The sequence below is a fragment of the Rhea pennata genome, chromosome 2, assembly GCF_028389875.1.
Source record: "Rhea pennata isolate bPtePen1 chromosome 2, bPtePen1.pri, whole genome shotgun sequence".
Taxonomy (NCBI): Eukaryota; Metazoa; Chordata; class Aves; order Rheiformes; family Rheidae; genus Rhea; species Rhea pennata.
The window spans coordinates 135,009,511-135,024,293 of NC_084664.1; the positions used below are offsets into that span (position 1 = coordinate 135,009,511).

Sequence of the window (14,783 nt, forward strand, 5' to 3'; positions counted from 1 at the left end):
TCTCTCAACTCAGCTTCCCAACTCAGCAGCAGAAGAAAATCTTCCTGTCATTTCATCAACATAATTGTAAGCATCTATTTCTAAGCAAAAGGCTGCTTGATGAGGCTGGTGGAAATGAATCATTACACAGACTCTTTTGTGTTCTGCATCTGCAGTGCACTATAGCCTACCTAGCTTGTTACATAGCACCTGCTAAGAACTACCTGTTTGAATAGACAGTGATCACAGAGATGAGAATATTTAATGTATAAATTTGTTTGAAAACATGTATTTTTCTGAATTTGCATAAAAATCTATGATCTAAAATGATCAACACATGGAAGACAGCAGCAAGAATTATTAGAGCTCTAGGAAACATTGTCTGTGAGAAAAATTATAAAACTGGATATGCTTAAAATAAAGACGACTCAGGAGGGGCAAGGAAAAATTCACAGAAGGTTGATGCACAGTGGTAAATAGCAATGTAATCTGACTGTCCACAGTGAATAGGAAAACTCCTAAACAGCAATAAATACTTGTGTTAGATACTGGAAAAAGAAAGCTTTCAACTACCTAGAAAAAGGGAATACTGGACTAGATCACCTAGGGAGGCATTAGTCTTCATCACTGGAAATCTTTAAGAATAGGTTAGACAAATATCTGTCAGGAATAACAGATGTATAATTGATCTTGCCTTAGGACTGACAAACAGTCTGGATGACCACTGGAGGTCCCTTCTGGCTCCATTTTTTTATTATTTCTATGATAATATTTAAAAAATACTTTTAAAAGCCCCTTAAAAAGCAATCAACTTCTGCTCCCTGCTCCAGGGTATATACATGCTGTTACAATCCTTTGTTCCTTCCAGTCTTAACAAATTATAATACTGCATCCACAGTCTGAAAACAGAAGAAGTCAGTGATACAGGTTTCAGAGACAACCTGAAAAGTTCTAATCCCTCCAGGTTTTGGTCTGTACAAACTCCTGCCGAATCTCTAACAAAGCAATTGGATAAAATATTCTACCTCTATGAATTGATATACTTGGCATTCCCACTGAATCTTTCAGCAAATTTCAAACTGATTCAAGAAGAACAGATACATTTTGCAAATAGAGGAGTTTGGGTATACTGCTAATAAGGACTCCTCAAATACTACAAAATACTTGACAGTAACATGAACAAAAATAACGGAACTATGTTTTAGATTTCGTAGTAGGCTGTAGTGTGGTCTTCCCTGAAAGGTTATGACATCCCACAAAACATACAAATGAAAGAAACTGCATCAAATTTGTCAATTTTGCAAGCTCCCTCTCAGTCACAGCTTTCTAGAAACATTCCTGCAATTTCTTGCTACTTTTAGCAGACAGTACTAACCGAATGAGACAAGGATTACGTTGCATTCAGCAAAATATAACCTTTTCCATCATATATTTCCAACATACTATATTTCAATATGGCAAAGACTCCACTACAAACAAATGAATGCACTACTATAAAGGACAATTGTGTGGAAGAAGTGCTCATTTTAATGAGTACATCACAATAAACTGTCCTCACCATCTGTTCCACCCACTAAATATAAATGCAGAAAGAACACAATCCCCAAGTGTAACACAAGTAGTATGATGTATCTAATTCTAATGCATATACATATATATATTCCTTTCTTTAATCAATGCAGAATACAAACCCTCATCATCTAGGTGACTCCAAATTCAAGTGACATTTTTTACCCAACTAATACATCACACTCTGTGGAAATAAAAACATTTTGCACATAACATCCAGATATTCAAAAATAAAACAAAATGTGAGACTACAGTCAGTAACGTCTTTTAGTGGGAGGTATCTTGATAATGTGAAGAGCCCAAGACAATATCAGAAACTCATGTCTAATTCTATGAGCCTAACTTACACATTTGCTGATTTATTTGACCTCCTACCAGTACTACAGGCTACTACAGAAGAATTTCCTGTGGAGGAAACTGCTTGAGAAATAATGTATACTCTTCCCAGGATAATAGGCCAGTAGCTCACTGAGGCTGCATATAATAGCTATACTTAAAAAAAACCCAAAATCTCTTCAGAAGAACAGCAAATTCTGTCCCCTGTACCCTTTCTAAGGCACATATTAGTTGCAGTTTTAGGACCTTTGCTGCAGGTCTCAGATAATTAAACAATGGAACTGACTTACGGATCCCGGATCAATTCTCAAGGATGCTCAACAACTGTTCTGTTAGTATCTCCACGAGTACTATGTCCTAAAGCAAGCATTTCAGCAGGTACACAACAGAGACATTTAAACCTTAAACAAATCTCCAGTCATCCAAGTCCTGATGGTGCCCCAAAAGGCTGGGGTATCATTTCTTCAAAAATATACAAAATATCTAATGCATCTGCTCTATATATGGTATCAGAGGCCTAAAGTTGATGAGATATCGAAGCATGGGGAAGAATGGATATAACAAAATATGTATCTCAATCAAAGCAAGAGAAAAGTTACAGGAAATCATCTAGAATTGGACTCATCTTTGCATGACAGAAGCTGTAACACTGAAGGAATATTTTCCGGTTTGGATAATGTCATTTGATTAACACAGAATAGTAGCTGTCTCTCAGAGACTGATGGACAATCCGTAGAAAGATTACATATGAGAGGCTGGAAAATAATAAAGCTTGAATGGAACAGTTCACCAGAAACTGGTTATAGCAGATTTTAAAACAAGCTATGTATTTAGCAAATAAAGTGTCTTCAATTTATTTTACAGAATTGTTATGTAAAATATATGACATGGTCAGGCCACTACTAAAGAGAAAAAAATCTTACCACCACAGAGAAAGATGTTAAGTAATTTTTAGGGATATCCAATCACTACAAAATATTTTTTGCTAATTTTTCCAGCTTGGTCACATTGTGAAATATTTCTCTAAATGATTCAGCAGTCTGCTGAATGCAAAAATTCCTTTGTAAAGATAAAGAAATAGTTATATAATTATTCTGCTTTGCTTAGCTGAGACAAGAGTCTGAGTGAACACTACATTTTCTATTCCTGAGGGAAGATTTCCAATTATATTCCATGCAGAGCAAGAAAATCGGCATAACACATGGAGCTATTAAGAATTTACTCTTATCATCTCTTCAGAGAAAATTTGTTATTAATTACAGATTATCATCCATGAATCTTGCTGAAAAATGTGGAAAATAAAAAAACCATAAATTTTATTTTACATCTCTAGAGAGAAAGCTTCAAAATAATTAAGGATACATTTGAAGAAACAAGCCAAACAAAGAAAATGAACCAAAAATGATAATGTCAGTACTCAGTATGACATGGAGTAATGTAAACAAAGTAAAAAGGGTGATGAGATACAACACATACGTAAGAAAATATGTTATCCTCTTTGGGAATAAAAATATACATAACAGGAAGAAAGAATATTTGCTAGTTTAAAACAATAGCATAATGAAGCAATCAGAAGCTAACTGCTAAATGACTAATCTGGCTACAGGAACTTAGGTCTGTCAAACTTTAAAAAGCAATGACAGAAAAGCACCCTGGGAAAGTAAACCCTATGGATTTTGCAAGACAGAAAGAAAGATGCTTTCTGAAGAAAGAGCCAGCTCCTGAGTTTGAGAAGGCCACACATAAGCCAGCAAAATAAAACTTCTGAAAAGACACAGAGTTTATAAAAATATCAATATTGCAATAAAAAATAAGATTGTTATTTTAATTTTACTCACCTAAACCAGATTTTTTTAACCTTTTTAAGTGCTGGCTTGTTTGTTTTCCAGTTGGAGATTTTTGCCCATTTTTCATCTCTTTATCAGAACCGTCTGCTTCACCATTTTTAGATTCAGATCCTTAGGAAAAAAAAAATCCAAAATGTGAAACTGATGTACTTCCAATCCTCCCCCTACTGTAAACAAAACAAAGAGGATTATTAAAAAATTGACATCTACTGGCTGAAAAGTCACAATTTTCTGGTTACAATTTAATTCCTCATCGCCAGAGGAAATGGAAGTAAAAGCTCAATAAATCAATTAAGCTGTGAAACCTAAAGTTTACTGAACATTGCAGTCAATAAAAATGTTCACTGATCTAATAAAAATAATGTTTTCCTATAATGCCCACGAGATATCTTTAAAAATAATTTAAACACTAAGTTATGGGGGCACTGAAGCAATCTAAAGGAGAAAAAAAAGAGTATTTCTTTGTGAAATAACTTTCATAAGAGAGAGATGCCTGGAAACCCAATTGTCAATCTGTGTTAAATACAGATGTAGGAATCTCTTAAAATGCAGCAACTTAACAATCAGAACTAAAGGTTCAAAGGGTTATGCTGTGGTGGTAAGAATAGTACCAGAACAAGAAAAGCTAACAAAAGAATCCCAGTACTGCAACACAGAATTGAGACAAATTCACACTCATAGAAAAGCTTGCCTTTTTTCCTGCTCTTTTTATGGCACTGAATACCAGCATGTGGTCCTCTATTAGAGTTTCAGAGCCCAACAAAATGTTACTTTGCATTCCTTTAAAGCTGCTGCTACTATCAATTGTCACTTTATTATGTCTTCAGTTCTTCATTAAAATTAAAGAAAAATCTCCATCCTTGAGTCACCAGATTTGATAAGAAAATAAGGATGATAAACAAAGCCACCATGGAATTATTATTTTCAGCAGTTCCAAATTCTCTCTGCTGCATATCTGATTCACAGGAAGGCTCTGTGACTAGAACTGATTTTTCAAACGGTCCTTTAGCTGTTTACCTGAAGGTGAATCCGACTGCTCATCAGACACCTTTAATGGTGTCAAAACAACACGAGGAACAGTCTTGTTTACCATCATTGAGACTCCATTTCTTCTTTTCTGCTGTTGTCTTAAAGCCTACAAAAATGATAACAAAACATAAAAATGTAACAAAAAATACTGCTTATAAATGAACTGCATGAGACATTTCTCTACCATTAAACTTAATCTCTTAAAATAAGTATAATTTACATAGCCACTGATTTGCCAGACTTCACACTCGTCCCCTTTATGTCATTTTCCTTTAAAATATAAAATCAGGCTTTTGGTTATAAAGAGAAAGAAGATGCACCTTAGATCATTTTCCAATACAGTTTTGACAACAAAGCAGCATATAACTGTTTGCTCTACCTTAGCAGCACAACATGACAACCCATGGAATTTGCAACTAAGACTTCCAAGTAAAAAGAAATGTAAAATAAATGTTTCAAAACCAGAATAAAAATATATGTCTGCATATCTCTTGCAGGTGCATCCTCTCCAGTATACTGCTCAGTCAATCAAGTTAACACAGAGTGTCATCAGTATGTACAGCATGTAAGGACTACAGTATTGATGCACTCACTCAGTCGTGAGTAGTGCTGCACAAAATCACTGAACATGGCAGGAATCATTTATTTTTGTGAAGGGAATCAGTCCTAATCTTGGAAACCTTGCAGCACTTGGCTTCTGTCTGCTTGACTTTGGGCATTAACCTTCAGAACACGAACATGATGGTGTTCTGGCAAATCTGGGGAAAAATGATACAAAAATAAAGCTCTACAAATGGGAATGCTTTGTGTTTCATAAATAGATTGAATACAGGCTGATAATGTAATGCAAAATATTTAAAGCTTAGAAATAGTAAATACCTGGTAGACTGTTTTATATGGAAAATGATACCTGATTCAAAAATCTTAAGATATACAAATATGAATACTTGCCAATTAATAAATTTGCAAGCATTAAAACTCTGGAACAAATCAGAATGGGTTGGGCTTAATACTGATCTCTTACATCCTCCTGTCTATTTTTCTCTAATCTTACTATACACTCTCTTTTTATAGCTATGATTTGTGTAACGGTCTTTAGGGGGATTTATTAAAGCGGTACTATACCAATAAGGAACGTATTTGATATGAAAGATCCCTGTAGTTTTATGAGTATGAATGGCCAGTGACTTACAAGTTTTAGTTGGTAACTTCAATTAATCTGTAATATCTTTCCAAAATGTTCACATAGCTAAGTCAAAAAAACCCTCTGGAAAAAATAAATCGATATCACTCTATTTTTCTAAATAACACACTTTACAATATAAAATACAGCAAGCCACACAAAAGCTATTTCATCAATTAACCCCTTTTACAGTACACTTCTTAAAAGACACATAAACACTGTGCAATAAAAAGCAAATTACAACATTTGAAATCAAACCCAGAGAAGAGGCTGATCAGATCTGCACGTAACCAAAGCAGCAAGCACAAAGCAATGAAAAACAACCTGCATTTCATTCATTTTTGAGATGGAAATTTCATATTGCTTTTGGGAAATGACAGTCAAACTTGTGGGCACAAAATTCCAAAACACTAAAATTTCTCAAATAGTACCCCAAATTACCAAAAATGTTGCTCAGTGCACAGTCCTGCCAAGTTAAGCGTCAAACCAGGTTACCTTTATTCAATAGTAAGGCAACAGTAACAAATAGTCCATTAAAAATTAACTGAAAAGAGAGGCAAGCTGTGTGGTATCAGTATGCCCATGCAACCACAACCCAGACATTGTGCTGCTGTGCTGCACAGCCTGATCTGCATGATGAACTGCAAAGAGCCGAAATACAAATCCTGAGCGCTATCCCTCCCAGACAAATGAGTAGGTGCCCAAATGATGCCCCACGTTCTCTCGGTCTAAAATTTAGCCTCTTTCTAGAAAGCGGCTTCTCAAGACCACTCCAGCCCCACGAGAGGTCATAACTTTGTTGCCAGCATCTTATGGAAATACCATTTTGGTGATCTATACAGCCACTGCAACAAAGGTGAGCTCTTTGAAAAGCTTCACAGTTGATTATCAGTGCTTCAGACTCTACTGCCACGAATGCAGGTCAGAACTGGTGTACCCTCAACAACAGGTAGTCAGTGTTTCTGCATCTTAGGTATGCATTCCTCACACGCTCTCTGCTGGAGCGAGGGCAGAGGTACATTGTCAGGTGAACCACTTACCTTTTTCCAAGTTACAGAAGGGCCACATGTGGTGGACCTGAAGCACACGGGCATAACAGATCTGGCACTTTCAGGAAGCCCAGGGCACACGATGCCCACAGAGCAGTAACGCTACGTAGTGTGGCTCTCCTGGACATGAACGCTCATCCCACTGCTGCCACAACAAATGCTCAGAGCCACAAATCAGGGAAAATTGCCGGAAGCTGGAGAACACTGCTACTAGAATGATTTACTTGGTGGCACAGTCCACCCCTGAGCTAGACAGGCTCAGCAATAGGGTAAGCACCTCAATATGCAAGAATCAACCCTAAAGAGGACATTCCCCTTGGACACACTTTTGCTTTGAAGGTTTCTTTCTGTTTCTTTCTTTCTTTTTTTTTTCCTAACAGTCATTATTCCACTGCTGGTCCCTCTGCCCATCTCCATTTTTGCAACAACACAAGGAGCAGATCACCATGCGGGCCCCAGTGTTTGGTGCAAAATTCAGCTTGTACAGCATGACTCCGACTGATAGGAAGGATGCATACATGTGGAGAGCAAAAAGACAGGCTGAGGACGAACACTTTTTAAAACAACGTGGCATTGAAAACTATGCCCAAGTTTTAACACAAAGTGCCAATAAAACATGCTGTGTCCAGCAAATAGACAAATAATCTTCCCTGTGCCCCTCCATCTTTTTATCAAAGGAAAGACATGAGGCCGGGGAGAAGGGTATTGAAATATCAATTAAATAGTCTAACCCCTGATATGTAGCGTAGAGAAGGCTGCGATTTTGCTGACTCACCCTCTCCAATGGGAGATACTGTTTCCAGCTAATCACCATTGCATTTTTATAACTCTAATTCAAAGTTGCAAGTCTACAATCTAGGATAGACAAGTCTCTGCAAGAAAACACTAGGAGCAACCAAGAAATTGCAGACTGAAGTCCAGTTTCTAGCAAAGTCAAACACTAGAAGGAGTTAAGTATAAACCAAGGGCACTGTGAGCAGTTGCTGCTGTGGAGGAATATATAACTCCTCTGCACTTAGCCTGAGGGGTATTAATTTTAGGATACAAGACTACTGTAGGATGAGACAAGAATCTTGTAGCCCAAGATTAATTCTGCTTAGCTTGAAAGTCAATGGGATTACTCAAAGTGAAACACACACTTAATGCTCTGCTGTACTGAGGTTTTAGTGTACCAAGCTAATTTAGTACTTTCCTAGTCACCATTATCAGATAAATCTCTAGGTTTAGCTCTTTGGGTGAAAGGAATAAACACAAAGTAGATGAGTCAAACTTGTAATAAGCACTGAAGAAAATGAGAAATTTGATAACTTATTCCAAAGAAAAACAGTTCTGGGTCTCATTGTGGATACAGAGACAGTAACTAACACAAAACTACATCTGCATCTTTTACAGACACAATCTATTGCATCTCATGCATATTTAGATATACAACCTCCTATATGGGCTGCCTATGGATCTGCAAGAAAAAGCCAATGTTTCTGCCATATCGTAATCATTTTTGCTATGTAAAGCAAGATAGAAATATATATAGCATGTATAATAGCTTCCATAAAATGTATTTTTTCTTAAACAAGATGAACTTCTATGATTATTTCTCAAATGTATTCAATTACTTTGTGGTAAATGCTTAAGTTAAAAAAAAGCTGCAAGCTGTAAATTCCTAGAAGAACTGATCACTGTTAAAGTAATCTGTAAAACATTACTACCGTTCTGTCTGCACAGCACATAAATAAGGGAGTGAAAGAAAATGAAAGTTCATGTGGCATGCAAGTTAAACATTAAAATTTTCTTAAAATTACTTACGTCCAGCTTTTCACAAGCAAATTCTCAAAGTACATCTGTGAATCTCTTGTACATAATGAACATGAAAAACTCCCAACATTCCTATTCATAAAACAGAATCTGTGACCATCTGTTGAATAACATTGCCATGGTCATTATACAGGGTCTGGCATAATTAATTTGTTTAAAGGAATTATTTTTATTGCTGAAAACAGTAAGTAACCTATCACCAACCCATTTGCATCCAAAGAACTCAAACTAACACAAAAATATGAGTATTAAGAAGAGACAAACTCTGAGGATATACGGCAAAAGAAAAAAGATGCATTAGCAGTAATATTCTAATTCCAAGCTGATTTTTAAGAAGAGGTCATAAGGGCAAGTCTCTCCTCTTTTGGGGAGAGTTTATGTCCCCATTGTGCAACAGTCTGCTGGGGTTTCATGAGTGCCATTGTCTGTTCTTCAGAACAGTCCTTTCATATTTAGTTGACTTCAACATAGGAAAGACATTTTTTTTTTCACTGATGTGGTAAAATGGCAGACTCTCTTCATTAAGAATAAAAAAAAGATCTGCCTTGAAGTAGAATAAAAAAAGCAATATAAACTAAAAGGTAACTGAGAAAAGGGGAAAAAACACATGCCCAAAATAATGCATTAGATTCTGTCTAAGCCCCCAAAGCAAAATGTCAAGCTCTATGTTCTTATCTTACTGCTGTGCAGGATTTCTTTTTAATTATTTTTCTTTTCCCACATCTTTTCATTTCATAATGAAACAATGCAGCATACAGACAAACCATTAACGTAGAAAACCACTTTCATTTGAGTTTAAATGCATGACATGCTTGAATGTTAAAAATTAAGTTATTAGCAACAAAGATATGTAACACTTGGTTGCATTCGGCAACATCGTCCCAGATTTCTATTTGTTCCATAAATGTCAAATTCTGAAACTCATATCATGAAACATAACCTTTGAAATTTCACACATTATGGATCAGAAATGTAAAGCTACGGAATTCTTCTGTTCTGCCATGTGAAAAACAAGATCTATGATACACTGAGAAAAGTCTATTGCACAAAATAAATAACAACTCTACATTATGGTCATGGATCTTGAATTGGCAGAGATGAAACAGATTTATAGTTTATCACTGATTCATTTAACACCATCATAAAATTCAGTCTTTGTCCTCTTTTTCACCCTCATTTTGCTAGCAAAATTAAGGAAGGCTTTAATTCCCACGTCTCTATTAAATTACAATCTCAGTGGCAACCTGTTTCATGGGTATATTGAGCAGTTAAAACAAAAGAGTAAGCACTACAAATCATGAAGAACAAACACATTATTCTCAGGATGCCACCACTTCTTATATTTAACATACATTAAAAATACTCAGTTGTAAACATGCAAATGTAAGATTAACACAGTAATAAAGACCTCTCATGGGAACAACTGCAAAACACAAAGTACCATTTCCAAAGCATAGAACCACTTAATTTACTTTCAGTCAGACTTGTGGATCAAACGCACAGTATTGGTGCCACATGTATAAAACTGAAAATTTGGAGATCAAGAATAATCTAGTGCTAGAATACCAAGATGGAAGTTTGGAAATCTAGGTTGTATTTTTAAACTTTGTTAGATAACTTTTAAAATACATGCCTATTCTTGTCCATGTCACTCCCTTACCCTGTGACACATCTATTTATATTTTTGGAACAAAGATATTTTTTTGACACATACTTGTTCTCTGGGTGACAAAATGCAGCCTCATCAGTGGTCAGGCTGTTTAAATGTAACTACAGTATATATGAACAACTGAACATTTGTCTTTGTATTAACCAACATAAAGTACTTGATATTTTTGGTACAGATGGACATAAAGAGCATGTGAATTTATGTGAGTGTCTGTGCACCTGCAAGTCAGCACCATCTTCTATAGGGCGTACAGCAGTGCATTCACAGCTACAACTGCTGCAGATTACTATAAATGCTATAAACCTTTTTGTTGCTTTCTCAATAGTAGAAACAAGAGAGAAAGACAAGAAAACTCCTGCTCAGACTTGCACGTGAATGGGAATGAAGATTGCATATGCATTGACTCAGTGATACTTTTTTTTTTCCAAAAAAGAGAAGAGCTTTTTGTTTTTAAATTGTTTGCACAGCATTAAACTAATAATATCAATCATTTGAAAAGTGCTTTTATGCGGAAATCTGTTTCTCAGTTTAAAACACACTTAAAACAAACTAAAAATAAAGATAGTAATGCCAATATAAAATCTTAAGACAGTAATCAATGTTTTCCTTTAAGTCAAATTTGCAAGCACACTCTGCACAGGTTGCAAAGTCTACAGGGGAGCTACAACACTAGATTACCATTCTCCAGCAAAAAAAAATCCCATCGTTCAGAAAACATGGCATGAATTAATATTGCACCAGTGTAAGTAGTCAGAGTGTACTGCTCCTATGCCAGAAATCCTGTTTCAGCTGGAGTTCTGCCACATGCTTATACACCCTGTAGACGGCCCTCTGGAGACCTACCCAACAGTTCCCAGAACCACATTCTCAGGCAACTGCTTGTCAGCATTTTGTAGGGGGCTTCATAGAGCCCTGAATCGCTATGAGCTATTTCAACTCCTGCCTTTCTCTAAAAATGGCAGCCATTTCTAGGAAACACTTCAAAATTGAAGTAAAATTCATTTTCACCTGGGTATAATTTTACAGGCTATGGACTACTCAGATCAAAACCTAGACTTTCACATGGTCCAGAAGAAGACAGTCACTTAGAGACGCACTGCTAGAACACGGAAAAATCACTTTGTAACATAATGCAAAAAGACTGACCACTATGAAGAGCCCAGCAAAATGGGGTTCTCATCTACAGTGATGATATGTGTCATTAATACAACAGTAACAACCAATCCATCTTAAGTAGTTACTTCAAGAGAAATATTATCAGACAAGTGTAATGTTTAGAAGTAGACCACTACCATCAACTTGAATGTCTGAGACTTTGAACCAGCAACAGCATCTACATAACAGAACTAAGAGAAAGATCTTTCAATCCCTGTTTGGGAAGAAGATTCCACTATCTAAAGATGGCATATTCAACCAAAAGTAACGTTCATGCCAGGATACATTTTAGGTGAGGGACACCGCCCTAAAGTGAAGCTAAGGGGCATCTATGTTTCAACACAGCAGTGTTCTGAAGTCGTTAAAAAAAGTTTCTTAGTTATTTCTCAGAGTAAGAAATTCTGAAACCCATGTTTATTAGAACAGAAAACATGCAGGACAACTGCAAAAAAGCATGTTATGCAAACAACCCCAGAGGGAAAACAAACAAACAGACCCCCCCAGTAACTGACAGTTAATTATTAAAAAACAATACACAAAGAAAGAATATAGGGATCAGGCGGATTCCTGCCCCTTTTCTTTCCAGCACAAACAAGGGCTTCTCTGAGGACCATGGAGATGACCCAGAAGAAAGTCCCATAAATATTGTCTTGAGTCTTACCAAAGCACTGTGTTGAGCAGCTGGTATGTGCTGCCCATGCATAGGGACCCTTAGAGGGACATACCGTGCAGCCTGCCTTCGGACTATTCAAGTACTCCCTGAAGAGCTCCTGCGGGAACTCTTGCTCTTCCAGCTTCTTTTCAATATTATGTAGTCTCCTTGGCATGGTTTCTCTGTCCTTTAGCCTAGACTTGTCTTGGCAATCAGAAAATCAGTTTAGTTTATCATCTTCAAACTTCCATTTTCCTGAATGTATCTTGTAAATTCCATTGTCTCTTCCCATGTCTCTCTAGAAATCAAAAAGCAACATGCCTTTCTTGTTTTCCATTTGCTGACAGGAAAAATTGTCAAAAATCATCAGTTATGTTGCCAGATGTCCAACTGAAGTCTTCAGCTAGAGAGCCGCAATTCTCTGACTATAGACTTGGTAAACTTGTAGTATCTGAAATGAAACATAAGAAAATGGTTAACAGAGACACTGAGATAATCAAACTCTCTACACCAAGGAACTCAGTACAAGAAATACCTCTTAGTTCATACTGGAATTTCAAAGTCTTTCAGGAAGACACCCTGTGCTCAAGCTGTAAGTGATAAGGACATAATCATCACGATCTGTCACCTTTATTTCTTTGGCAGAAGAGAAGGGAAAGGAGGGCTGGCACACAGGATACTTATATCACAATATATGAGTGAGTAGTTCCTTGCTGGAGTCAAAAGGACAGAAACTACACTGCAAATAAGCAATGGATTACTATGGACAGCAAAGTGTTTCAAGATAACTCGCATCTGATTGTAGTGATGGGAAGAAGTCCTAACAGAATGAGTGTGGGGGGGGGGGAACAGAAAGACTGGTGGGTTTGCTCTTGTTCTTCTCTCATAGCAAGAGAAGCAGTGCATGTGAGCTGAAGAAAGGAAAGCAAATCCACGCCAGCATCAAGGGAGTTCAGGATTCTACCTTCAGTGCTGACGCAGGCACTCACGACAGCTTTGGCCTTAAAAAGCAAGCAAACAAATCCTTGACAAACTAGTCCTGCAAATTTGGGCATGTTAGTGCTAAATTACACTGTTTGCCACTCTGCTCTGAAATTTAACCTTCTGCACCTTCATCTTGTAGGCTGGTTTCTAATAATCATGGTTGTGCTATAAAGTCAGCCTGAAATGCTTATGGAGCTGTACAGATCTAGTGTCCTGTAATTCAAAATCAACACATCAGTCAAAGTATAACTTGCCTATAGGTCTCTTACTGTGTGGGTTTTTGCAGCTTCCACTGAAAAAAAGGGGCATGAAGTTGCCACTTCTGCTACATGAACAAATCGTATGCATGGGTGCCCTCCTTGTCCATGAAAGACTGCATCTACCCACTTTATGAATAAAATAGTGGCACATATATGAACCCAGCCACCAAGCATGCAGACAAAGCCCAAAATAGGAAAAAAACAAAACAAAACAGCAGCAATAACATACCTTGTGTAGATTCCCTTATTTCCTGAGCTTCTCTCCTCCCAAACCCACTTGGCTGCTGTCTCTGGAGTTTCTGTCTCTACAAAGAGATCTGGATGCCCAGCACAGTCTCAGACATGTCCTGGTCTGTATTCAGATTCTGAGTCTGAATGGAAGTGTCCTTCTCTTCTCTCAAAAGAATATTTATGGGTACCCATCTTGGTGCTGATTCCAAGTGCCAAAAGTGAGGCAGGCTTTTCTTCCATGTCTGGAAGGTCTACTATCATCCCAGACATCGTTACATTGCATCTTCAAGTTGTTTTTCTTTCTTGGCACTGCCCCAGGAAACAACTGGTACACTGATGGACAAGATGCTCCTATACTCGGCTATCAGAGTCCACCAGGCACTAATACCACCTCAAGGTCCTGGATTTTCACACATGCTCAGTGTTACCTACATGAGGCCAGTTTGCAGGTATAATCATTTCTTCTGAGAAACAAGAATGTCTTCCAAGAACATCTTGATAGATACAGCCCAATCTGTACATAGAGAAGACTTCCAAAAAAAAGTATCACCTCAAGTCAATGGAACAGAAATTGACCAGAGAAGGGCAGGGTAGATACTATGCCATGACTTGATTTCCATACTTGAGTTAGCCTTGTCCAGAGCAACAATAATTCACACAAGACTGTGACCATGTACGACTGCTAGCAGACGCAGGTGTAGTTCAGTACTTTCCTGGGAAGATGTCCTTACATGGGTCTACATGTCAAAACTTTCAAGTGTGAAAATGAGGCAAACCAGTATGGAACTGATCAGTACTGATGGGAGTGACAGCATGCCATATACCTCTTTCCCAAAGTACTGGATAAGAAATAGCTGGGGACACATATCCACTCACTCCCAAAAGCAAAAGGGAAACAGAAATATTTCAAATCTACCATTAGATAGCCAAGCATAAAAGGTACAGCATAGACTTTTCTGTCTAAACACTCACAAATGGGAGATACTTGTTGTACTTTACACTCAGATACTATTGAAGAGTAAAACTGA

The 14,783-nt window shown here is 37.2% G+C and overlaps 1 protein-coding gene across 1 annotated transcript in view; it reads right to left on the bottom strand.

The window, feature by feature from the left end:
• ASXL3 (ASXL transcriptional regulator 3) overlaps positions 1 to 14,783 on the bottom strand; it is a 101,446-nt gene that overhangs the window by 42,403 nt on the left and 44,260 nt on the right. Inside the window, exons 7-8 of the mRNA XM_062570412.1 lie at positions 4,749 to 4,866; positions 3,723 to 3,842 (exon numbers count right to left, since the gene is read on the bottom strand). Of these exons, the coding sequence (XP_062426396.1) occupies positions 3,723 to 3,842; positions 4,749 to 4,866 (238 nt within the window). The remainder of the gene's footprint in view (positions 1 to 3,722; positions 3,843 to 4,748; positions 4,867 to 14,783) is intronic.